Source organism: Pelophylax lessonae (assembly GCF_965119305.1).
Source record: "Pelophylax lessonae genome assembly, chromosome: 5".
NCBI classification, from domain to species: domain Eukaryota; kingdom Metazoa; phylum Chordata; class Amphibia; order Anura; family Ranidae; genus Pelophylax; species Pelophylax lessonae.
Window position 1 is genome coordinate 78,925,635 of NC_138772.1, and position 27,409 is coordinate 78,953,043.

The 27,409-nt window shown below is 42.7% G+C and overlaps 1 protein-coding gene across 1 annotated transcript in view; it reads left to right on the top strand.

Annotated features, from left to right (window-relative positions):
- APBB1IP (amyloid beta precursor protein binding family B member 1 interacting protein) overlaps window positions 1-27,409 on the top strand; it is a gene marked incomplete at its 5' end in the record, with an annotated part of 121,634 nt that overhangs the window by 62,620 nt on the left and 31,605 nt on the right. Inside the window, one exon of the mRNA XM_082259916.1 lies at window positions 21,200-21,274. Within this exon, the coding sequence (XP_082116042.1) occupies window positions 21,200-21,274 (75 nt within the window). The remainder of the gene's footprint in view (window positions 1-21,199; window positions 21,275-27,409) is intronic.

The following is a 27,409-nucleotide window of genomic DNA, read 5'->3' on the forward strand; positions in this document are numbered from 1 at the left end:
ATATTGGATGATTTCTCCAAAGTGACGGGACTGAGGGTGAATTGGTCGAAATCCCAGTTGCTCGCGATCGACGGGGAGGCCAGGAGTGGCGCCCCGTCGGATCTCTCGCTTCAGTGGGTCGAGAATTTCATGTACTTGGGTGTGCGGGTGTCCAAAGATCCTACGGAGTTCATTTCCCTCAATCTGGATCCGGTGGTGCGGGACATTCGGGCCAAGCTGAAGGCATGGGAGAACCTCCCCCTTTCCCTACTGGGCCGCGTAAACCTAGTAAAAATGAAGATCCTCCCCAAATTGACCTACCTCTTCCGACACTCGCCCCAGTGGATCCCCAAGTCTTTCTTTACCAATTTGAACAAGATTTTTTCCTCCTTTCTATGGGGCTCCCGCCCCCCCCGTTACAGGTTCTCCACGCTGATGAGACCCCAGTCTCAAGGGGGCCTGGCCTTCCCAGATTGTCAAGTACTTTTTGGCTTCCCAACTGGTCACCGCGGTGTGGTGGCTATCTCCAGATACTTTCAACTCCGCAGTGGTGACGGAGGCGGCGGTGCTGGGGTCCGTAGAGGCATTGTCGCATTTGTTATTTAGGGGCCCCAAGGCTCCATACGCCTTGACCTCTTCCATGAGGACGACGATCAAGGCCTGGCGCCAAGGTCTGGCGTTAGAAGTGTACCCGAGCACCGCGGTCTCCCCCAATGCACCACTGTGGATTAATCCTGCCCTGCCACACCTATATAATATCCCGGACCCGGTGGCCTGGACTAAATTTGGAATCAAGAGGATCTCGGATCTGTCCGCGGACCTCTCCCTTCCCACATTCCAGGGCCTCATTGACTCTCAATGGATACCGCCATCGTATCTGTTCCGTTACCTGCAGTTGTCCCATGCCTTCGGAGCTCAGTTCCCGCCCGGGGGGGGGGGGCGGTGCTGTCGGACCTGGAGAGAGTCTTCCGTTATGACTGCGCCGACCGTGCCGCCTCCATCCTGCATGCCCATCTCCTTCGGGTGTCCTCTCCAGAGCTCTCGGGCCTTCGGGCCCGCTGGACGCGGGACATTCCGGACATGGACGAGGAGGACTGGCGCCAGATGTGGGATTCCCCCTTTAAGATACTGATCTCCATCAGGGACCGCATGGTCCAATATAAAATTGCCCACAGAGCATACATCACCCCTCACCGCCTTCACATGATGCATGGTTCCCACTCCCCGGAGTGCTGGCGGTGCGGCCACGCTCCCGGGGACTTTATACACATCTTCTGGACGTGCCCGGGTCTGGCGGACTATTGGTCGCGCATATTTGCGGTTGCGAATGGGGTTCTGCAGGTTTCGCTCGACCCCTCGCCTAAAATAGCTCTATTGGGTCTCCTGGATGATCTGCTGCCTAGGGTGGCGGACCGCACCCTCATGGGTCTCCTCTTATTTTTCGCTAGGAAGAATGTTGCCCTCCACTGGAGACAGCGGTCCCCCCCCTCGCTGCAGCGATGGAGAGCACTGGTGGACTCGGTGATACCGTTATACAAAGACACCTACTTTCATAGGGGATGCCCCAAGAAACATGACAGAGTCTGGGCCAGGTGGCTGGCGGACTCTTCGGTACAGCTGCTTGCAGAGTGTCTGGGAGGGGGGGGTCCGGGGGTCATCTAGACACATCTTGGTATTGGATGGGCTGCCGCCCCGATTGTTGTCTGTGACTGATATGGTCTACTGATATGTGCTCATATCTCGATGTCTTATTGCTCCGCCCCTGCGTGGGCACCCCAAGTTCCGGATTGTTATCCCTGCTGCCGGTCGCCGGTAGCGGGCTGTTGCTGACTCTTTTGCACCAACTGTTTGTGTGTTGTTGTTTATGCTACAAATAATAAAAAGATTTTCAAAAAAAAAAAAAAAAAAAGTTATGCTGTAGTTTGATGTCTCATTAACAGAAAAAATAACTTAAAATATAAGTATGCTGAGTCTAAAGCAACAATAAACTGAGCCAGGAAAACAAAATAAACAATTGTCTGCTTATGATTAATGCCACGTGTGATGTTCAAGGCTGCATAGTAAGGAATTTTGACAATATTCAGCAATAAAATTAGACACATACAAGGCAAATAAACAGAATCAAAGATTGATCAGTTGATGTTGGCATAGTGATCATTTGGCATATTGTAAACAGGAGAAAATTGTTAAGACATTGGGGTTGATTTACTAACACTGGAAAGTGCAAAATCTGGTGCAGCTGTGCATGGTAGACATTCAGCTTCTAACTTTAGCTTGTTCAATTAGGCTCCTTTCACACACTCGGTCTGTCGGAGTCCATTTTTCTCAACGGGGGATCGATCCGCCGATCCCCCGCTGAGCAGGAGGATGACAGCTGTGTCTCCTCGTTATGTGCAGAGACATAGCTGTCAGTTCCCCATGCATCTCTATGGGGGAAATCGGATGGGAACGGACCGTCGGTCCGTTCTCATCCGATTCGATCCCCTGGACGGATGGAAAATAGGGTTTCCATCCGTACAGATTTGATGGATCGGGTGTCAGCGGACATATCTCTGCTGACATCCGATGCCCCATAGGAATGCATGGGGGGACCGTTCAGATCCGCCAAAAAAAACTGACAGATGGATCTGAACGGTCCGCCTGTGTGAAAGGGGCCTTAGGCTTTGAAAAAAAACTGGAAGCTAATTGGTTTCTGTGCAGAGCTACACAAGATTTTGCACTCTCCAATATAAAATTGGCATAATAGTATCATTGCTGTTTGTTTTATTTTCATAGTATAGTATTTATCACCAAACATTTCACCTGAGGGTTTAGTAAATTTTAGGTTTAAGTTAGGGATAAGGTTTAGGCTGTGATTAAAGTAGAACCATTGGCAAAACTTTTTTATTTCATTTTGGATAGAGTAAGGGAAGATTAAAACCCTTGTCAAATTGTTTATGCCGTCTGTGTCCCATTGGTGAGATTTACTATTAATTCATATCCCATAGCCAAAGCAGAAAGTGATAGGCAATCCCTGCACATTAAAGGAATCCTTTGTCCTCCAAACAACCCAAACTCAACCCAAAATTTGGGACGTTCAATGATAATGGTAAACAGGGCAAATAGAGAAGGTAAATCTCCATAGCGGGGTACAGACAGCAATAAATACCTGGTAAATACAGGTAAATACAGGTTCTCTAATCCCTTTCCACTCTGTCCAGAACTAAAGCTGTCAATAGACTGTTAGAATCCCAGCTGGTTCAGCAGGGACCGGCTGACATTCAAACTATGTATGGACAGGTTGATTGTACCCAAGTTGATCGATCGATCAACTTGGGTACAACCAGCCTGTCAAATATTTTATGCAAATATTGCATAAAAACTCTAAGTGGATTCTAATATTTGACATTTTAATATGGACTTTAAAAAAATGAACAACAGATTTGAAATGGCTTTTTTGACTGTTTCAATATGGTACCTATAAAACCAATCTGATCAAACCAGAGGAAGGAAACTGCACACAACTTTTCTTTGCTTCCCCGTCACTCTATTTAGCCACCAGAAACAAAGACAGAAAGCTCCAAGTCAAGCTAGGTTGACTGCCTAGCTGCCTCTATGTGACAACAGGGGCTGCTGGGTAGCTGATCACCAAACGTAGTGTCATGTGGAAGAAAGGAAAGAAAGTCACATGATCCTTCATATCCACACATACCAGGTACTTCTCTTTAATTCTGGTGGCCGACTGGAGCAAAGGGGGGTGAGGATATGTGATGAGGAGAGCAGTGGTAAGTGAACCCATTGCTTCAACCTGTATAGACAAAGCAAAGATTCTGAAGCTCAATGAGCTACAGAAACCTACTAAAGCCTCGTACACACGCACAGATTGTTGGCTAACTGATCGGCCAACTTTTGTCCAGTGTTGTTTGTTGGTTGAAATGTGCTCTAGACTTGCACTGGACTTTTGTTGGCCAACAAAAACCAACTTTAGAAGTGATGTCATGTTCTGGTTGACTTTCAGTGTGTTTTTTCTTTTCTGAGCATGCCCAGTCTTGCTCATCTAATTTTTGTCTGCCGAAATCTGTACTGACTGAGGAACAATCGGCCGTTCTTTGTTGGCCAATAAAAATTTTATTGCATGCACACCAGATTTTTTTCGGGCCGAAAATTTGCAGTTGGTTGTCGGAAGCATCATACTAACAAGCCTACAATCGGCAGATCGGACGTTGGCCAACAATTTAAGGCCAACAATCTGTGCGTGTGTACGGGGCTTAAGAGATTGCATACACAGTGTTTTCAGTCATGTTGTGGAAACCAACTTACATTTCAACAAAAGTCATTAAAAACTGACTTCTGCTAAGCAGCAATGAATTAAATGGTCAAATAATTATGTAGATTATTAGAAATTAAACCATCAAATGCATATTATACAAACCATTTAAAATTTTAGATCCACATCTCATAAGTTTCTTTTCCCTTGTGTTACTAGTATTTGTCTTTATTTTCATGCTAGGCTTCTTTCCAGTACAGTATAAACAGTAGTGGAGAGCATTTAATGAGAGCGTAACTGCATAATTGCAACTGTCTAAATATTTTTCTTTCTATGGCCGTTCCACATTCTTGTCCCTTACAGCTGATGTCTTCATCCACAGCAAAGCTTCTGCTCCGCCATATTCATGTACCACCCAGAAGCCTGTAGCTCAAAGATCAAATTCACTGCACGGTCTTTTATAGAGATTATTAGCTCGCTGTTTTACAGTCACACCTTAACAAGTCATTTTTTTCATTTTTCAGTAGAACATAATGCAACGTTCATTGATAGCAAACAAATTTTACATTTGGATTCTAAGCTTGTTTTGTTAATTTATATATCTAAAAGAGAAGATTTTTTTTGTAGTATCTATCCAAAATTTAGTAAAGCAAAAGTCACCTTGTGCGTCAGTTATCCTTTATGAGCCACACGCATCACCCTAAAAAAAATCAACATTTTTAGTGTGTTTAGAATAAATAAATGTAAAATACAAGCAGTGTTGTAAAAACATGCATGGAAGGGAAATTCTTACCAAACCATTAAATACTGCCAAAAGTTTGTCGGACATCGCATTCCAAAACAATGAGCATCGATATTGATTTGGACCCCCTCTATGGCTTTAACATCCTCCACTCCTCTGGGAACACTTTCTATGACGTATAGGGGTATGTCTGTGGGAACTTGTGAGGTCAGGTGCTGATGTTTGATGGGAAGACCTCGCTATTCAACTCAAAGATGTTCAGTAGAGTTGAGATCAAGGCACTCGTGTTCCTCCGCAACTAATTTGTCACATGACTTTATGGATCTGGCTTTGTGCACAAAGGCATATTTCTGAGGTCTGGTCTTGACAGAGTTGTATAAAGTACTCGAAACCCATACTTGAGTAAAAGTACAAGTGCTCGATCAAAAAGTGACTTGAGTAGAAGTGGAAGTGCTCGATCAAAAAGTGACTTGAGTAGAAGTACTAAAGTATTCAACATTTTTTGTACTTAAGTATTGCAAGTAGTTTTTTAAAAAAAATTTGCTACTCCAGTACTGAAAGTAAAAGTACCAGTAGTTTTGAAAAAAAAATTGCTACTCAAGTACTGAAAGTAAAAGTACAAGTACTGTGTTATGTAGTTATTCAAGAAAGAAGTCAAAAGTTTGAACATCATATTGTTTTTTATTATTTCAAATGCAGCGTTTATTTATACATACAGTAGCATTTATTTTCGTATGCGCTGATAATACACATGTTTTGAGCTTCATGAAACCTGCCATCTACTGTTCTGGCAGTGGTAATTTTTATAATAGTAACGAGTAACTATGCAGCACAAAAAAAAATATTGGAGTAGAAGTATTGAAATCATTGAAAAAATGTAGTGAAGTAAAAGTGGAAGTAGGAGAAAAAAATTCTACTCCAGGAAAGTACAGATACCACCTTTCTGTACTTAAGTACAATAGTGAAGTAGTTCTACTTAGTTACTATACATCTCTGGGTCTTGATGTTATAAAACTCTGGTCCGACCGCATCTGGAGTATTCTGTCCAGTTCTGGTCGCCAGTCCTCAGAAGGGATGTGGCAGAGCTGGAAAGAGTCCAGAGAAGGGCAACTAAATTGATTAGGGGTTTGGAGGACCTTAATTATGAAGAGCGCTTACAAGCGTTTGATTTATTCTTCCTGGAGAGGAGACGCCTGAGAGCGGACATGATAGCAATTTATAAATACCTCAACGGTGATATCAACATAGAAAAAAAACTCTCAATCTCAAGGAATGCATGAGGACACGAGGCCATACAATGCAATTAGAGGAGAAGCATTTTAACCTCAGGCTACACAGTGGGTTCTTTACAGTAAGGGCTACTAGGTTGTGGAATACACAAATGGTAGTAACTGTGGGGAGTATGGCTACTTTTAAAAGACTCTTAGATGTACACCTCAAGGATCAAAACATTCAGGGGTATGGGAGATGATTACGGCCACACACACTTACACAAGTTGAACTGGATGGACTATTGTATTTATTCAACCTCACCTACTATGTAACTATAATGTTGGATGAGAATACCTTTCCTGCAATTTATCTCAAAGTTGTTCATTAGTGTGGAGATTAGGGCACTCAGGTGCTTCCTAGTTACTAGTTTGTCACACCATGTCCTTATGGAACTGGCTTTGTGAAATCGCTGAGCGCCACCATTACTAGTAAAAAAAAAAAATGTATAGAAATGACATAAATATTTTACCTAGTTTGTAAAGGTGATAACTTTTGAGCAAACCAATCAATTTACACTTATTGGGATTTTTTTTCCAAAAATATGTAGCCGAATACATATTGGCCTAAAATGATGAAAAACTTAGATTTTTTTTTTTTACGTGTTTTATCACAAGTAAAAAATATTTTTTTGTTTTTTCAAAATTGTCACACTTTTTTGTTTATAGCGTAAAAAATAAAAATCACAGAGGTGATCAAATACCACCAAAAGAAAGTTCTATTTGTGGGGAAAAACAGATATCAATTTTATTTGGGTACGGTGTCAAACGATGGTGCAGTTGTCAGTTAAAGTAATGCAGTGCCGTATCACAAAAAATGACCTGGTCATTAAGGGGGTGAAACCTTCTGGTCCTAAAGTGGTTAGTAAAGAACAAATTTGGAAATAAAATCCAACAAACTTTTCAAAACATTTCAAAATCTTTTCAGCTGTTTAAACTTTCAAAAAAGGATATAGCTGTTTCTACAACACATTATGTGTACTTTATAAAAGGTAGCTATACATCAAAAAATGGCCACCAAGTAGGACCTACCAGGGCGTTCATATTAGGGAAATGACTAATATAAAACAAGTACACCACTAGAAAGCATTCTGCATGCTATCTAGTTACAGACTGTGAGAAACACAGACCTAGGATCAAGCGAGGGTTCAAATGTTGATTTGCATGGTCAAGCATCTGAATCCTCTTTTCCACAGCTGCAAGTCATTGAGGATCATGGAAATGTAATTATGTAACTTGGAACAAGTAAAAGGAGAGCAACCGAGGTTACGCATGAAATGTACAATGATGACGTCCACCATGAAATCCTATTCTGTGTGTTCCAGCTTTGTGCTTTACCCCTATTGTCCATCCTATAGGCTAAAATTCCCATATAAAAGTGCTCATTGACACCATGTTTTTATATATTACACATGGTGCAATAAACAATAAAATATCAAAATTACAGCTGGGTTTTTTTGTATTTCTTCTAAATTTGTTCATCTGGTGTTTCTGTTGTCTACCATCTGTGAACGTGGCAGTAAAAATGAAAACATCTAATGCTGCTGGACAGTAGAGGTTATGTGGAGAAGAAGTGGAGAGCACATGCAGAGATGAATCCAAGGTTGTAGATAAAGACACAGATGCCTCCTAGGCTGCTGATAATGTGTAGATAGACTACAATGAACTTCCTATATTTGTTCCCTTTAAGGCTGACCATACATGGATCGAAATTCAGCTGGTTTAGCAGGGAGCAGCCAAATTTCAATCTATGTATGGGCAGGGTGGTTTTACGGAAGGTTAATCACCCTGTCAGATGTTTGCCACTCAATCATCTATAGCCTGCCTAGTCTTTAAAATATACAATTGAAAGGCCTCATGCACACTGACGTTTGCCCTGCCCGTCACTTTTCGGGAAACACTCCATATGTACATGCACAGGTTAAAGCTAATGCACAGAAGCATCCATATTTACCAGACTTTAGCTGCATACAGCAGTTTACTTGAATGGCAGACTGCAGGCTTCACTGCGGCTCTCCAGATGTGGAACCATTAGTCCCTGTGCTGTGGAGATTAAAAGAATGGGAGGGTTTCAGTAGTTTAACAACAGAGAACTGGGCAGGGCTAACACACTAATGCCCTGTACACACTATCAGATTATCTGAAGACTTTTGTCTGCAGACTTACCAAAACCATATAATATGAGGTCAAACCTAAACACTTTCAATTTGTATGCAATCCGGCAGGCCCTTGCACTACATAGAAAAGGTAAATCTGAAGACAAAAGTCTTCAGATAATCTGATAGTGTGTACAGGGCATTAAGCTGGATACACACTATACAACTTTTGTTGTTAGATTTCCTTTAGATTTACCTTCAACTATGTAGTGCAAGGGCCTGTCTGATTGCATACAAATTAAAAGTGTTTAGGTTTGTCCTCATATTATATGGTTTTGGTAAATCTAAAGGAAAAAATCGAAAGACAATTGTATAGTGTGTATTCAGCTTAAGTCTTGCAATTTCAGTCCACGAAAAGGCATGTGGTGTAATGCCCCATACACACGTGCAGATTATCTGCAGACTTTTGTCTGCAGACTTACCAAAACCATATAATATGAGGTCAAACCTAAACACTTTCAATTTGTATGCAATCCGGCAGGCCCTTGCACTACATAGAAAAGGTAAGTCTGCAGACAAAAGTCTGCAGATAATCTGCACGTGTGTATGGGGCATTATTCTACTAGAGAAAATTAAGAGCTGAGTGCATTTCTGGGGAATGAACAGGTATTTTTCCCTGAAGAGATAAAACATAAGCATGTTTTGCCGCAATGTAGTGCTTTTTTTTTTTTTAATAATGTGTAATTTCTATATTGTCAGCACCACCTAGTGGCCATAAATTCATTTTTTTTCCAGAAATGCCTCAATCAGGAAAAAAAAAATGTATGTGGTCACTAGATGGAGTTGACGACATAGGAACCACACATATTAGAGGAAGTATGGCAATATTTGTCACATCCCCACAACAAATATTTTTCACATGGACAGCTTAATGTAGATCAACATGACAACCAGGCAACTAGCATTTTCAGAGAGGTCAGCAGCACCAACCTTCATATTTCTCAATACTGGTTTTCTTATATGAAGTGTTTTAAAGGGCCACTTCATATAATAAATAACATCCCCTTTCCTATCCTATCCCCTCTCATGATCCTGATAAACAAAGTAATTTACATTATAGACTTCGGATTGGGAAACAGAGATGTTTTAGCTGGTGGCGAGCACAGCCCTTGTACCTCCAACCAGCAGCTCAGTGTCCTCCTGCATTCGCTACTCAATCCAACATCCATCAGTGAGATGGTAGGGGGGAAAGAGATTGTATTTATAATTTTAGCTACATTTTAAATGTAGAATATTTTACCTTTCATGACGTTGGCTGCACACACCATTAGGTAAAATAAATATTTTCACATTTTATTTCATTTTAAGTTTTTTCCTTACAATATGTCAGCAAACAGCAGCTTGTTAGGACCCCATGTATATGCAACAAAAAGTCAAGTTTATGTTATGTAACGTATAAACTAATTTATGTCCTGTTTATACAGTATATGGGGGCAGAGAATGACTCACGGTGTGTGAGTTTGTTTGCATGGCCAGCTAATCATTTATTCCTCATCATTCACCTTACCACGCTCCATTAGTAAAACATAAATGAATGTACACAATATAATTGTCACATACAGCCTATTACCCAAAAGTCACATTTTTACCTTTCAAGCATGCAACCATCATGCAAACTGCAAACTGATGCATGTCTGTTTTCTTTACACGCGTGGATGGCATATAAGATTCACTGGTCCATTACACATTCATAGGCAGTCAGTCATCAAGCCAAAGACCCAAGAAGCCTTTGATGGCATCCAATATCTATTCAGATACAGGCAGCCAGTATATTATTTGAAACATGGATATTAGTTATGGGTCATCAAGCCACCTGTTAAGTACCAATGTATATGTAGTAACTGCCCCAGAAACAATATGCAGTAAAGCCTCGTGCAGACTAGGCGTCACAAACGTCACTTTTAAGGGTGTTCGGTTTTTTTTCTTTCACTAAACACCCCTCCATGTTAGCCTAGTTCTTCAGGTATTTAGAAGCAAAAAAAAAAAATCACTTGTGCATTCAGGAGCATTCTAAACACATATAAACGCACCTAAGCGCTAGTCATGTTCAGGGATGAGCTCGGGCGCGTTCAAGTTCGTATGTGCCCCATCCCGCCAGGAAGCCGACACTGCACTCCGCTAATCACAGGCACTGAGACATTTCCCGATCCACAGCTGCACAGATCAGGAAATGTCTCACTGCCTGTGATTAGTGGAGTGCAGTGTCGGCTTCCTGGCGGGATCGGGCACATAGCAACTCAAACACGCCTGAGCTCATCTCTATTAAACCTTTATTCATTTCAGTGACCAGAATAAATTAATATTCTGGTCAATACAAATAAATGAACACCTGACGCATCTGAAAGCGCCTAAACGCCTTTAAAAAATGTGGCTTTAGGCGTGTTTTTATCATTGTTTTTCTCCTTCCAAGAGAAGGCTTTCAGAAGAGCAGGGAAAACGCCCAGCATACATGGGGCCTAGTAATAGCAGCTGCCATAAAATTCTTCTCAGACAGGTGTTTAGCTTGAGAACAGATCCCTTCCAAACCAGCCAAAAGAATGTCAGCATCATAGTACACCATTCTGCTGCAGAAATCCCACTTTCCAAACTGTGAGGGTAACCATCTCACCATGAAACGTGAGCAGAGTTGTAGATATAGCCATTTTTAGCAGGGGTTCCCTGAGACTGGAAAGTTATTTTAAGGGTTCCTCTGTGTTGTAAAGGCTGAGAAAATGTGCAGTAGTAGGCCTCAGATCTGTGAAATGGGTATAGATACCCATGTATCTATACATGCGGCACAGTGGTGTAATGGTTAGCACTTTCACCTAGCAGCAAGAGGGTCGGTGGTTCGAATCCCAACCATGACACTACCTGCCTGGAGTTTGCATGTTCTCCCTGTGCCTGCGTGGGTTTCCCTGGGTACTCCGGTTTCCTCCCACACTCCAAAGACATGCTGGCAGTGCCATCTTAAGAGCATTATAGGCCCCAGGGCAATGCAGTGCACTGGGGCCCCACCTACACAATCGCTCACGAGAATAAAAATGCAAATTATCGATAAGGCGATATTTATTGGTAGATGTACGTCGGTCCCGTGCAGGAAGCTAGGGGGCAAGCGTGCGATGCCGGCAGCGAGCTCCTGCCCCCACTTGGCAGCGGGGGAAGCCGATGTGCGGGTAAGGCGGTTCTGATTAGGGTGGAGAGCACAGGGGGGACAGGGAAAATCAGGGGGTGGAGAGCACGGAGGGAAGGGAGGGAACTGGAAATCACTGAGGGAGGAGCCAGGGAGCACAGGGGGGTGGAGAGCACTGGGGGAGCCAGAGATCATAGGGGGGAAGCTGAAGAACACCGGGGGGCTAAATAGCACCAGGGGAGGGGGCTTAAGAGCATGGGGGGGCTAAAGAGCGCTGGGGGGGGGACAAGAGCACGGGGGGACAAGAGCACTGGGGGGGTGTTTAGAGCAGGGGGGGTGTTAAGAGCACTGGGGGGTGTTAAGAGCACTGGGGGGTGTTAAAAGCACAGGGGGGGTGTTAGGAGCACAGGGGGGTGTTAAGAGCGCAGGGAGGGTGTTAAGAGCACTGGGGGGGTGAAAAGCTGTATGGGAGGGGGATGGGACGGCTGCGTGTGGATGGGTTGGTCCTTCCGTGTTCCTCCTGCTGCCCCTGGGTGACTGTAGGAGGGAGAGGAGAATCAGCCGTTTGGTGGCAGCGGGAGGAGTGCGGAGGGATGGATTCCTCTGTATGCAGCTGTTCCATCCCCTCTCCTATTCAGTCACACACAAGGCTGCTCACCTTCTTCACAGTTAACAGAAATGTACATTAGCTCCTACAATGAAATGACAGTAATACGCAGAAGTAACAATATATATAAGGTACATAGAGAACACATTTATCAGACCCCCATATAGTATCATTGCAATGCATCCTGATACCGTGTTGTTTATACCAATATATGCAGGATGGCCCCTCATACCCTCAGCAGACATGGTAAACTTCAGCTTATTTGCCCATATGCAGACAGTGGCAGCACAGTGGCTCAGGGCCATAGATAAGGAGGTACCACCAGTCCTCCTGTATGGGGCCCAGGCCACCAGGGGGGCCCAAATAGCAGAGTGAATAAGATGTGGGCAGGGAGGGTGATCGCTGTGGCAGGGGTGCAATTACTGGAACCAATCTCCTGTATGACTCTCTGCAGCAGCTGAAAGCTGGCTTCTCCCTCACATTAGCTTTCAGCTGCTGCAGAGAGAGTCATACAAAGGATCAGTTCCAGTAATTGCACCCCCACCCTCACCACACAAATCACCCTCCCTGTGCGCCATTCATTATCCCCTGCTGCCCTGGCTACCCTGTGTGCCCTACCCCTCAGCGCTGCTGGCTTCCCTCCTCTTCATCTTGCCGGCAGCTGTAAGCACACAGTTGGATCCTTCAAGATCCTTCAAGATTGACAGTGGGGGAAGGGTTAGGAAAATATGTCATATTTGCCAGCCCCTTCCTTTCCTGAATGAACACAATGAGTGATCAGTACAGGCTGTATAGGGCCCCGTATCAGGTTGTCTGTATGGGGCCCCATGTCAGGTATACTTGTCTTGCAACATTGGTGGGTGAATCCCAACCAGGACACTCCAGTTGGTTCACCTTGTGCTTGTGTGGATTTTCTTCTCCAATCCAAAGCCATGCTGGTAGGTTAATTTGCTCCTGTCTTAAGTTGGCTATATATGGATCAAAATTCCAAAAATTCAGCAAGGACCAGCTAAAATTTGATCCATGTATGGGCATTTTGGTTGTACTGAAGTTGATCTACAGATCCACTTATGTACAAGTGCCCTGTCAGATTTCTACCGTTCGATCAGTGCTGAGACTATAGCCTGCAGCGCTGATCAGTGTGTGGATAGGGGAAATTAAGTACGTTTTTAGAGTTGCTGGTTGGATGAAAAAAAAAAAAGAAAACATGTATGGGCTGCCTAAATTAGTCCTAGTAAGTGATAATGACATTAGATTGTAAGTTTACTAAGAGCAGGGACTGATGTGAATAAAATATATACCTATAATAAAATTAAATAATGGCAACCCTGTTTAATATCTATGGATTTTTTTATTTTTATTTTATAGTTATGGGTCCAAGCTACCCTTAGACATTACATCGTGGTGTGAAGAAATAGATAAATTTGAATAAAGCATTTTTTTTTTTCATTTTTTTAGGTAGAATTGACTGTATATTACAACCTGACTGTACAGTCTCTGTACAATCTTCTTTAGATTTAGAAAAACTATGTAATGTGAAGGCCTACCTAAACAATCCAATACATATGTATCCAAAAAGGCAGGCCCTTCCAAATTGTTTGTAGATCTAAAGGATATTTTACAATAAGATTGTATATGTATGGTCAGCTAAAAGTATGACTCCAGATAGAGCAGGGGGTTAGAACCTCATTTAGGTGTCAGAGTCTATGTCTGGTGACAATGGTCTCCAGGACAAATCTAGATGAGAGGTCTCCCCAGTGAGGACTGAGACATCAATAAAAACCTGACAGGGATTCTAACCCTTCCCTACTATATTCAAATAATACAAAGTTTGGGCTAGAGTTATACTTTATGACAAACATTCTGTAGAGATGGAATTTTTATTTAATTTTTCCCTGTCTATTTTTTTAACTAGAGATGAGCTATCATATACGCAGTGCCATTTTAAGAGCATTATAGGCCCCTGGGCAATGCAGTGGACTGGGGCCCTGCATACACAATCACCCACAAGAATAAAAATGCAAATTATCGATAAGGCGATAGTTATTGATACAGCAGTGCCAGGCTAATGACAGCTTCCAAGTTTGGCAGCTAAGTCCAGTGAACACACACACGGATGGGAGTCAGATTCGACTGTCCTGTGTGTGCCTGTTCCCGAGGAGACAGACAGGCATTCCTGCAGTTGTGGGCTTCCCCTCCATGGCCCAAGTGGTCTGATAGCAGCGCAGGGCCGACAGGCGCTTGCCACCTGCTAAGTTCAGCATCGTGATGCACACAGAATTTGGGACTAATGCTTGGCTGGGACTGGGTCGCTGGGCAGGTGGGGCCCCCCAGGCAATTGGGGCCCCCGGGCAACTGCCCAGCATGCCCATTCTGTAAGATGGCCCTGCATATAAGATACACATGCACATGTACAGTACCTGAAAGCCTCATTTTAGTATTACCTGGCACTGTCATGTCTTTGTTTCGTGTTTCAAAAGATCTCTTCTGTCAATGGAATGTAGGTAAGATTTCATGTGTTAGAGGTCCACCCCAAATCTGTTGAGCACTATCATGTATGGCTATCCTTGGGAAAGTGTATCTACATACCATACATTAACCTTATCTGGAGTTTGTTATATGTCAGTTGTAGTATTAAGCCCCAGTCTAGCACCAATAGCTTGTCCTATGTCTTGTCTGTGAAGATCTGGGTCATTTGACTCTGCTTGTGGCTTTAAAGCCTTAGAAGTATTGATGTGACCTTTGAAGTGCATGTGGGCCAGCCAATATTAATTACTGTAAAGAAGTAATACTTCCTGACCAGCATTTTACTGTATGAAATTCAGAAGGAACATTTGGTTAAAAAAAAGCACAATTAGATTTCAGAAAAAAAAGGTTTATTTCCTATAAATGAAGACAGATGACAGTAATTATTACATGTGGAAGATTTCTGGCATTTTGTCTGTTGTTTAAACCTCCTATGGCTACAACAGAGCAGTTGTGGAATTCCAGGCGAGCAGAGAGGCTTTGCTCATTCGGACTGCTCAGTTTCCTTCATTTCAGATATTAGGTCATGAAACAGCTTCTATGACAGCTGCAAATAATCAGCTTCATGTATAGAAACGGAAATCAGCTCCTCTGTGCAGATGTACTATCATTTAGAAAATTGCAGCGGTATTAAATGTTGGGAAGTTTACAAAGTGTCTTGTACTGATGAGGAAAATGAAAGATAAATGATATCCAAGCCTGGATTTAGAGGAAAGCCAGGTAGACCTACACAGAATAAAAATAGACACAGACAAGGCTGGATTAGCATAAAGCATGAAAACAACGATGGCTTACTTCCATCTCCGTTGGTCTTCTGTTCATGTGTCATGCTCCCACATTGACATATTCTCTATAGATAAACATAGAACATGGGGAACACATAGTGTTCAGACTAAAAACGTAGGACTTTGTATGAGGTGTGGCCAGTGTACACATAATGATATAATGGTAATACATATACAACTGCTGGTAAGCATAAAGAGGCATATGATTAATCATTGCGTGTTTATTAACAAGTTCTATAGCACTTAAACATCAGTAGTATGGATCTACATTGGTTCAAAGAGGATGTATACAATGTACAAAAAAATACAATGGCAAAACCATAATAAATGATACAGACATATACAGAATAAACCAACAGACATAAGTTAAAATTGTAAATGGTGGTTGGATGCATGTTGGAAATTGGAAAACAGTTCAATGGCCTCTTGGGCTCTACGCGTTTCGTGAAAGGAATTTCACTTCATCAGGAGCTGGCACATTTGGGTTTAAGAAAATATAAAAACTATCAAAGGGGCTGTTGGCCACCCAGGAATACGTCCATGAAGGGAACTGAGGGGGCGAATACTGCGTACAGGGCCAATGCGGAAGGTCCACAGGCAATGTGTGAAAATCCATTAGGTCAGATAGGGCTGTATTGAGATCTGTACCGAGGCAGAGGCAGGGGTCGCTCCCAGCGTCACAACCGTTCAAACTGCGGGACACCACCAGGCATATTCTCTATAGACTCAGACAAGCTACTGCTAGACACAGGACTGTTCCATCTACTGCATGAATGCCATATACCATCTGAAAATGCAGACACTTTCTAGTGCAGTGGTCTCCAAACTGTGGGCCTTGGGTCATTATTCCTCCCAATGATATGAGGAACTATTCCTCCCACTGACTCCAATTGTGGTACATTTCTGCCACTGACACTAATGATGGGGCACTATTCCCCCCATTAATATTTATTGATGGGGCACTATTCTTCCCACTATTATCAATTATGGGGCACTAAGGCTGCCACTGACACCAATGATGGGGCACTATTGCTCCCACTGACACCAATGATGGGGCATTATTCCTTCCAATGGCACCAATGATGGGGCAGTATTCCTCCCTCAAACCCCAATGATGGGGCAATATTCCTCCAACTGACACCAATGATGGGGCACTATTCCTTCCACTAATACCAATGATGGAGCACTATTCCTCCCACTAACACCAGCAATAAGGCACTATAACTCCCATTGACACCAATGATGGGGCACTACTCCTTCCACTGATACCAATTATGGGGAACTATTCCTCCCACTGAAACCAGCAATGGGGTACTTTTCCTCCCACTGACACCATTAATGGGGAACAATTCCCCCCACTGACACTGATACTATTCCTTCTCCTACTGATGACCAACCCTGAGGCCATGTTTATTCTCACTGATGCTCAGTCCGAGACATTTTCTACCCTCAGTGGCTACAATTCAGCCCCCCTAAAGTCTTTAGGACAGTAAACTGGCCCTTTATTTGAAAAAAAAGTGCATTTGGTCAATGCTTGAGCTAAAGGTCCATGTAAGCGCTTTAGCATTCTGTTAGCAAATCCTGCTTCCTGAATCCTAATTTTGCTGTTTGTCTCTTTGCCTCAACCTTCTGCCTGTAAACATTGCCTGCCCTTGCTTTTTCTTGAAGGTTTAGTACTTTACTCTGGCTGCTTTTTAGCTGTCAGCAGTGAGAAATCATAAAGGATGTGGCCTGGGAGCATCACCCTGCACACCAAAACCTTTTTGCTGGGTCTTAAGCAAAGCGTCTCTCCCTTTGCCCAGGTGCTCCTCTGACTTCTGGCAGACTTCTGGCTTCCTTATGTGTTCTTACACTGTTGAATATTCAGGGATAGGCATGGACCAAGGCTGTGGCAGACATTTTCCAAAGTACAGACCTTAGTGAAGGACACCAAGGTACATTTCAAATTAGAACCATAAAAAAAAAACACTGTCTACTCTCTGGCCTAGTTCAACAAGTACAAATAAGTTTAAAATAACAGTTATATAAAGAATGCTTGTGGTATACTGTTATAAAATGTTTAAAAGATCTTCAAAATTCAAACAGGGTCCCCACAGATCCCCCTATTAGAGCAGGCCAGGGTCCCCATAGATCCCCCTTTAGAGCAGGGTCCCCATAGATTCCCCTTTAGGGCAGAACGGGGTCATCATCAATCCTCCTTTAGATCAGGGTCCCCATAGATCCCCCTTCAGAGCAGGGTTGCCATAGAACCCCCTTTAGAGCAGGCCAGCATCCCTAAAGACCCCCCTTTACTAGAACAGGTCCCCCAATAGATCCCCCTTTAGAGCAGGCCACGTAGGATCCTCAATAGATCCCCTTTAGAGCAGGCCAGGCAGGGTCCCCCATATATCCCCCTTTAGAGCAGGCAAGGCAGGGTCCCCCAAAGATCTCCTTTAATGATTGTTTTTAAAGTTCTGGACCCGCTGTTATAGGAGGACACACTCTCACAGTGCAGAACGAATAAAGAGTTGACTTACGTCTCTCATGAGAAGTGGGGCCCAAGCAGGCCGGGAAATGCTGTGCACTCAAGCTGAGACCAGTGGAGGGCATGGCAGGCATGGGCAGCAGGTTAGAGGAGGAACTTGGAAGTTCATTCCGTTCTCCTTCTCTGAGTCCTCCACTCTGAAAGACTCAGGGTCTGGGGTCGGGGCAACCAATGCGCAAGGTGCAACTTGACTGAGCAGTAGTGTACCTGATTGGCTAGGATGCCGGAACAGTCCTATCAACCAGCGGGCAGCGGCAAGGGAGGTGGAAGTCAGCTGTGACTGTCATTGACTGTGCCGCCGCCGCCGCCACAGACCTTGCAAGGACCGCACACGGACACCGGTGTCCGTGTACGGACACCTTGCCGATCCCTGTGAATATTACTATTTATTATACAGGGTTTATAGAGCGCCAACAGTTTCTGCAGCACTTTACAACATGACTGCCGGTACAGTTACAATACAATTCAATACTGGAGGAATCAGAGGGCCCTGGTCTTTAGAGCTTACTAAAAGCTAATCATTCCAGACTTAGATATTACTCTCTAGACTTGTTCTTTTTTGCTACAGTTTCTAAAGATATATTAATCAGCAGCACTGAAGAAGGAGGCACAGATTTCTGAAACACGTCTAAGCTTTCACTAAGAATGCACACTTTTTAAGATAATTGTTCTTGTACAGCTTTCCTTGCATGCAGGCCTTGCCCCTCCTGCAGTGAATGGTGTGCTTGTATTTCTGCATCTTCACCTATGTATTCAACACAGAAGAATTTGTGATAGAATTTGTGATATTTCTACCTTTGTATGCAAGCAGCCTGTGACTTCAATTTCAACTTTGATACATGCCAACCTGCAACTTTAAACTAAGGTGACCAGCTTTTTAAAATTAAATCCGGGGACATATATATATTTTTTTTTTTTTTTTTATTGGCAAATGGCAAACAATTTTATAAACATACTTTCCTCAAATGATGTATGCAGCGTATGTGGTATGTGTTTATGGAATGATTGTATGATATATACGTTATTTCTCACATTTCGTCCATGAGATAGAAAAAAAGATACTACTTAGAATTTTGTGGGATGTGACTACCAAATGTCAAGAAGATAAAATAGAGAAAAAACTTTTCAATGCATATTTTGTATTTTATTCTTACTAAGAATTTTGGTTCAACAATAACAATACAAATTAACAATTCAGAACAGTAAAAGATTGCATGATAACAACATGTAGGATATCTTTGAACATAAATAATCAAATGCACTAAAAGCAGGGGGAAAAAAAGGGGCGCAAACACATAGTGCATTACCTAAGACACCTTGAAAATTTATTGAAATAGCGAAAAACATAGTACGAAAAAAAAGAAGTAAAAACACATGTTGACCACTTCTGGACTGGAAGATTTTCCCCCTTAATGACCAGACAATTTTTTTGCGATTTGGCACTGCATTACTTTAACGGACAATTGCGCGGTCGTGCGATGCTGTACCCAAATAAAATTGATGTCCTTTTTTGCGCATAAATAGAGCTTTCTTTTGGTGGTATTTGATCACCTGTGCAATTTTAATTTTTTGCGCTATTAACAAAAAAAGAGCAACAATTTTGAAAAAAAAAAACCAAACAATACTCTTTACGTTCTGCTATATAACATTCCCCCCCAAAAAATAAAAAAATCTAATTTTTTAATAATTTTAGGCCACTTTGTGTTCTGCTACATATTTTTGGTAAAAAAATCCCAATAAGCGTATTTTGACTGGTTTGCGCAAAAGTTATCGTGTCTACAAATTAGGCAAAAGATTTATGTCATTTTCATTTCTTTTTTTTTTTTTTACTAGTAATGGCAGCGATCAGTGATTTTTAGCGGGACTGTGAAATTGCGGCAGACAGATTGCACCTAACTGACATTTTTGACACTTTTGGGGGAACCAGTGACATTACTACAGTAATCAGTGCTAAAAATATGCACTGTCGCTGTACTTATGACACTGGAAGGGAAGGGGTTAACACCAGGGGCGATCAAAGGGTTAAATGTGAGCCTATGGGGTGTTTTCTAACTGTGAGGGGGATGGGCTTGTAAGATCAACACAGGGACCTGTGTTCTTAAATAGCAGGAACACAGGGGCTCTGTGTTTATACCAGCAGACTGCCATTCTCTCTTCACGGGAAATTGCCCGTGGCAATTGCAGCTGCCAGCTCCATGCCTCGGCTTCCTGGCTGGTGAGGGAGTGCGAGCGCCCGCCTCTCGTGGCGCGCGTGCACCCACATGATCGCTCCTGAGAACTGCTGTACAGGTACGGAAATTCGTGGGAACCTGCCGACCTGTCGTAGTATAACTGTGGCGGCTGGTCTGCAAGTGGTTAAATACAACTCCAGTGACGAGGGTCATGCATCATTTTTGTGGTTGGAAAGTTGATGCATTTCGGGAGGGCACAATTTATATATCCTCTTTACACAGATCCCTCCCCTCCACATCCAGCACTGGGTGGGACTACAAGTCGATGAGGTCATAAGGAATAGCGTGTCCTGCCTCCAATAACACCAGCAACACAAAACACACCAACAACAAGAAGGGAAATACTGCCAATCAGATGTCAAGTCATTGTGGACAGTGCCTTGGCAATACCCTAAATACCAAAATATCAGGAGTCTGCTGCCCTCAAAGCGGCCCCAGGGCAGGCAGCCTTGCTGGCCTATCGGGAAATTTACAGCTATCCTGGTAGGCCAGTCCGGCCCTGCAATCCGGGGACTAAACAGGGGACAGACTTGGTGTGGGCACAGTGTCCTCAGTCCAGGGACTGTCCCCGGAAACCAGGGACGTCTGGTCACCCTACTTTAAACACTTAATTTCATCCGCTGGTAAAGGCCAGGGTCTTAAAACCAGCTCCTTGGGGAGTGCATACCTAGCAGTGGTGCCAATAGTGGTCTGTTGAAAGACATTTGAGCACTGGAGGCTTTACCTACAGTGTGAAAGAAAGTGAAAGTCATCACTACAGGACAGCAAAAATTGGGGGAGGTAAATGATGGAAACTCCCAAAAGGGGAAGCTTACCGAGAGAGCCAAAACAGGATGCAACTGATTTTATGTTGGAAGTATGCCAGAAAAGTCAAACTACTGCTATTCAGCAAACTCCGTATTATAGGTAAAAACTAGAAGTTATTTAATATCTGTAAAAACAACCTTAACATGTTTTGAATGCCATTGTTTTAATTGTTCCCTGATGCATTGCCAATGATGATGACTTGATGTGTTTTTCTTGCAGAACTTCTACATGGCCAGAAAAGGAAGTGCAGATATGAAGGACATGAATGAAAAAAGCAAAGTATCTTTACTTGAGGTAAGGGAGAAATTGCTGGGAAACACATAAAGGCATTTTTCATTTCATAAAATAATGGAAACTCCTGGGACTTTTGATATAATACACTTATAGGGGTTTCCCTTTTTTCAAGAAGAATGTGGAAAACCTCTCAAATTTCAGGCTTCTGCAGATTATGTAACAGTACACAGGTAAAGGAAGGGGGAAGGCACCACCTAAGTGCTGTATTAAAAGGTAAGATTGTAATCACGCTAGATTAAAACCACTCAGAGTATTAGCAGAAATATTGCTCATCATAAAGTAAGGGTAACCAGGCTCTGCTTGGCGGTCAGGGCAGCTAGGAGATGGTGGAGATGGGCATGGACGCCCTGCAGATCCAGGAAGTCCCAGCCAGCGTGGATGTACTGTACATGTAAACCACCCCCAGAAGACTAAGACCAGTCTGATATCAATAAATGACCGTAAGGGTCCACTGTAAAATAAAAATGTGAATTTAGCATAAGGATATAATGTGATATATAATTTTTAATGAACATTCCTATGAACATATTTTGTGTTTAAAGGGAACCAACATTGTCATTGAGTTTCTGACTAACTGGTTAGAGTAATATATGTACCTCAATCTCTTCATTCAGTCCCCCAGGTGTGAGGGTGTTAAGGGAAAATATCCTGTATGTTTCCAGCTGGCGTAAATGTTTGTAACATTCAGCCGCAAGCAATGTCCTGGGGATGACTTCAATGGCCCAAAACTTTAAAGCAGTGGTGGATTTTTGGTTTTGCTCTTGTCACAGTCATCTTCGATAAAGCGCCTATGTTCGCCAAATTGTTTGCATAGAGTCTGGATTGTTCTACCCATGTAGCAGCGTAGCCCACATGGTCATGTTAGACAATATACTACGTACTCAGTGGAGCAATTGTAGAACTCTTTGATGGTGTAAGTTTTTACTTTTGCATTAAAGTTTTTTTTGGCCATGCTGGATGAATTGGCATGTGAGACACAGTTTATTCTTGCACTGGTACATGCCCACCAATAAAACAAGAGAAGTATATGATACATTGGTATTACAAGTATTTTTAGTTTTGCTGGTAGCCACTCTAATGTTGATATTTTTGGCTTTGCGATAGGATACCTTAAGTTTCTAAATGAGGGATGTATTAAAAATGGTCCTCAAGTAATATACGCCCATATTTCAATAGAATGTTTTCTATTTTTTTATATTGACCATGGAACTAGGTGGAAAAACTAGTGGGTTGTGTTATACTGAGTTCAACTAGATTTTTGGAAGGCTTAGTAGTAAAATGCTGGAAAGCTCCTTGTACAAGGTGGAAAAAAAAAACAAAAAGGAGAAGCGCTCTAAGTGTAGACAGTTTAATAATACATAAGAAGCAATGTGTGTAGTAACTCACAAGACATAAGTGAAAGTCAAGCTGTGTAACATCATCAGATCTTTAAAGCATCCTCTGGGGGGAGGGAGGTGGTGATGTCCAATCCAAAGCGCCGTCCGTGGCTGAGTAGATGTTTAATGGGAGGAAATAAAGCCGGCAGCCTCCCGCCTCAGTGTACGATGAGCGGTCAGATGGAAGTGACCGACGGCTGTAAGGTTCCGTGGATGGATGGACGCTCTCCCGTCACCAGGGGTGGTGAGTTCAAACAGCAAAGGAACGGCAGGCACGACGCGTTTCTGAGCATGCGCGGGGTCGATGTACCCGGCGCGCTCTTTCCTCAGAGCACCTGAGGAAAGAGCGCGCCGGGTACATCGACCCCGCGCATGCTCAGAAACGCGTCGTGCCTGCCGTTCCTTTGCTGTTTGAACTCACCACCCCTGGTGACGGGAGAGCGTCCATCCATCCACGGAACCTTACAGCCGTCGGTCACTTCCATCTGACCGCTCATCGTACACTGAGGCGGGAGGCTGCCGGCTTTATTTCCTCCCATTAAACATCTACTCAGCCACGGACGGCGCTTTGGATTGGACATCACCACCTCCCTCCCCCCAGAGGATGCTTTAAAGATCTGATGATGTTACACAGCTTGACTTTCACTTATGTCTTGTGAGTTACTACACACATTGCTTCTTATGTATTATTAAACTGTCTACACTTAGAGCGCTTCTCCTTTTTGTTTTTTTGCTCTAACAGAATCTCCTCTTGGTCTGTGGAAGAGCGGCTCAGTGTTTATGGACTACTCCTTTCTGACTACACGTCGATCCCATACTATACAGTAAATTTATTCCATCAGCTTTATTTAGTGTTTTGCTTTTGTCCCTTTTCCTCCCCCTTCCCCCCCCTCCCCCTTCTCCTTGCTTTTTTAATTGACTCATCATACCCATCCCCTGTGTTGGAGGTTTTTAGCGCTCTGGTTTCACATATGTTCCTTGTACAAGGTGGGGCCGGGTACCCTTTGTCTAAGAATTTTTTGGCAAGGAGGTCACCATGTGTGAAATACTCTTCATTCCTAGTACAATTATTCCAAATCCTACTGAACTGACTTCTGGGGATGTTGCTTAACCGCCTAAGGGTGATGACAACTATGGATAAAAGAGATGCCGGCTGTGGGCTTTACAAAGTTTATGGCATATGTCTGGTGGCCATCGTGGCATAATTATCGGTTATGCTTTTATAATTCATTTTTCTTATATTGTTATATGCATATCTATTTACATTTGTGGTTTTTGAGTACAATGTACAGATAGTGCCCCCCCCCCCGGAGTCTGATTGGACCTTGAAAAGTTTGTAGACCCCTGCTTTAAAGGAAACGTTTTGGCCCCACCAAAAGCATATTAACTATCTTGTGTTAAATTTAGGAAAGTTTTCACTTGAGGATTACAATGGACCAATTTATGTCATCTTGATTACCAATTTGCATGTAAGCCCTCAATTTTCAAATAATATAGGTTTTTACTTTCGGGGAAAAAAAACGATTTTTTCATTGGGAGGTTGGTTGAGTTATATCACCACGTTTGATTGTTTACTCTGCAACCAAAACAATCCTTCATTAGGCAGTTCTTCTATGTGTAATACTCCAAAGAGTCTGTTTTGTGACAACAGATGCGGCTCTTTGAAATTTCCACATTTGTCTTGTTTCCTAAATTAAGTTTGTTGATCTCGTCTGTTCTTGTTCCAAGTATTCTGTTTTCTATACAGCACAACGGTTAAAGCTGCATCCTCCATCCACCATATGTGTAATCAGAGCCGCGCAGCACACGAGAAATGTTACAAGTTGAGAACGTTTTCAGTACTAAAGCAAATAACAGGCAAACTGCCGTATTCCATAAGTCACATTTCCCCTGATGTGATTTCAATAGACTGAAATCCAATTGGTTCTTACGATTAAGGCATTTTGTACGCAGCATGGCCCTTTATGAACTAATCATATATGTGGGGGTCTTTAGCCTGTAGCCACATGTGACCCAATTGCTCATATTTACAATAGAACTTAAAATCAAAATCGTCAGTTTTATTGTCCCATTGGGGAGATTTTCCTTCACTTCTTGTTCCATAGCAAAACCAGAAAGTGTAAGGAAATCCCTCCAAAGTGAGGGGACCTCAGTTGTCACCAAGGTCAACCCATTCAGGCACTATACTAACAATCTCCACCTCCACCTCCTTATAATTGTTTGAATTTTACACCAGTTGTTCAGAGTTTCTAAATATGACTGTACCATAGGTAGACTAAGGCCAGCCATAGATGGTTTAAATTATGGCCAGTTCAGCACGAACTGGCCGAGATTCGAACCATTAACCACTTCAGCCCCAAAAGCCCCTCTTAACGACCAGGCCATTTTTTGCGATATGGCACTGCGTTAATTTAACGGACAATTGCCCGGTCGTGCGACACTGTACCAAATTAAAATGTATGTCCTTTTTTTTCCCACAAATAGAGCTTTCTTCTGGTGGTATTTAATCACCTCTGCTGGTTTTTTTTTTTTTTTGCGCTATAAACAAAAAAAGAGCGATGGCAATTTTGAAAAAAAAAAAACATTATTTTTTACTTTCTGCTATAAAACACATCCAATAAAAAAATGTAAAAAATCTAATTTCTTCATCAATTTAGGCCAATATGTATTCTGCTATATATTTTTGGTAAAAAAAAAAAAAAAATCCTAATAAGCATACATTGATTGGTTTGCGCAAAAGTTATCAAGTCTACAAACTATGGGATATTTTCATGGTACTTACATTTTTTTTTTTTTTTTACTAGTAATGGCGGCGATCAGCAATTTTTAGAGAGACTACGAGATTGCAGTGGACAAACTGGACACCTAACTGACACTTTTTTCAGGACCAGTGACATTATTACAGTGATCAGTGGTAAAAATGTGCACTGCTACAGTACTAATGACACTGGCACGAAAGGGGTTAACATCAGGGGCGATCAAAGAGTTAAATGTGTCCCTAGGGGGTGCTTGCTAACTGTGTGGTGGTTGCTTTGACTGGGGGAGGACAGAGATTCGTGTTCCTGCTTAAAAGGAACACAAGATCTCTATCTTCTCCCCTGTCAGAATGGCGATCCGCCTTGGTTACATAGGCAGACTGCCGTTTTGCCTTTCTCTGGAAAGACCGCAGGTGGCAGGCAGACATCGGGTCCACCGGACTCACTGATTGGTTCCCTCTCGGTCCAATCAGTGCGCAATCGCGCCTCCAGTGGCGCTTGCACAAAATGACATATAGGTATGTGATTTTGGGCAATAGAGCCACTTTGCCGCAGTAAATGTACATTAGGCAGGCAGGCTGAATGCACCAAGTTGATCGATCAACTCGGAAACAAACAGCCTGCCAGATTCTGCTATAGCTGCTAGAGATAATCACTGGTTTCCCCTGCATGCTCCTGTGCCAGGAGAATACAATTGCTCGGCAGGAGGGATTCCCTTGTCAACAATGTTGGTGGTTGCAGGAAGGACATTTGCTCCGTGTATGGCGGGCCTTAGTGCACCTAGAAACAAGCTCTCAGTAACAAATTGTTTGATACACCCCTTCTCTTCCTCTGCAATATGTGTGAGGAGTGTGGCTCTTATTTAGCTATCCTAGTATTGAACACTGGGGTAGGAAGGCAGGAAACAGCATTTTAAATAGGAAAAAAATATTATACAGATTTACTGAGCTTTTTGCAGAGTAGAGAATCACAGTGTCAGCCAGCTTCCATCTGGTGAACAGTCTCCCCATTTAGTTTTGCCTCCTAGAGGTGATCGAAAGCAAACTAGAGACTGTCATGAAGGCTGGTGCTAATTTCCAGGCACTGTCTATTTTAGTAGCTTCCCACACATTCACATGACTGCTCTGCAATTTGTAGTCAGCAAATTGGATCAAGAATGGTGCTGGATCTGAGAATATTTTATTACTTCATATATTATTAAACAGATGACCAGTGGGAAGTGTCAATTTACAAGCATTTGACAACCAGAGCGGAGCGAGCAATAGCGTGCCACAATTGTATAATTTATTTTCAATGGTTGCAATTATAATTGTACTTCTAAGGTACCTTCATTCAGATCAGCCCCAATTAATGCACCTCCAGACCTCAGAATAGCCCCAACTCATTCACCTTCAGATCCTAGATGAGCCCCAATTAATGCACCTTCAAACCTCAAATTATCCCTGATGAGGAAAAGGAAAGCAGCCATTTTTATTTATCAAACATTTATTTATGACTATCAAACATGGATTTACGATTAAGCAGATATATTGGATGTAAATGTTGTGAGATGTCATATTGTATAACAGCTGTTGTATTCAAAAGCCATTTACAGCTCCAGCTGTTAAGATTGCTATCTTGACCTTTGAAGACTTGTCCAGTTGTTTACTGGAAGTAACAAGCTTTTGTGAACAACTATTCCGTATTTCAATCAAGATGTGACTTCAAAGAAACTTTAGATAGATAGGTGCCACCCTCTTCAGAATGTATAAATTGTAATACAAGTCCTTAGGAATTTAGAGCAATGTTTATTAAGCCAACAGAATGTATGTAACTGAATTGCTCTCCAAACATGTTTACCTACATGTTTGTCTAATAAATATAATTTTCAATCTGGCTTCAACAGTCAAAATGTTACTGAAACCCGTGAATTTGGGGTTACCCTTACATCCCCAATTCATGCATCTTCACAATCTTAAATCAGCCCCAGTGACCTGCACCTTCCGACCCCTGATTAGCCCCAA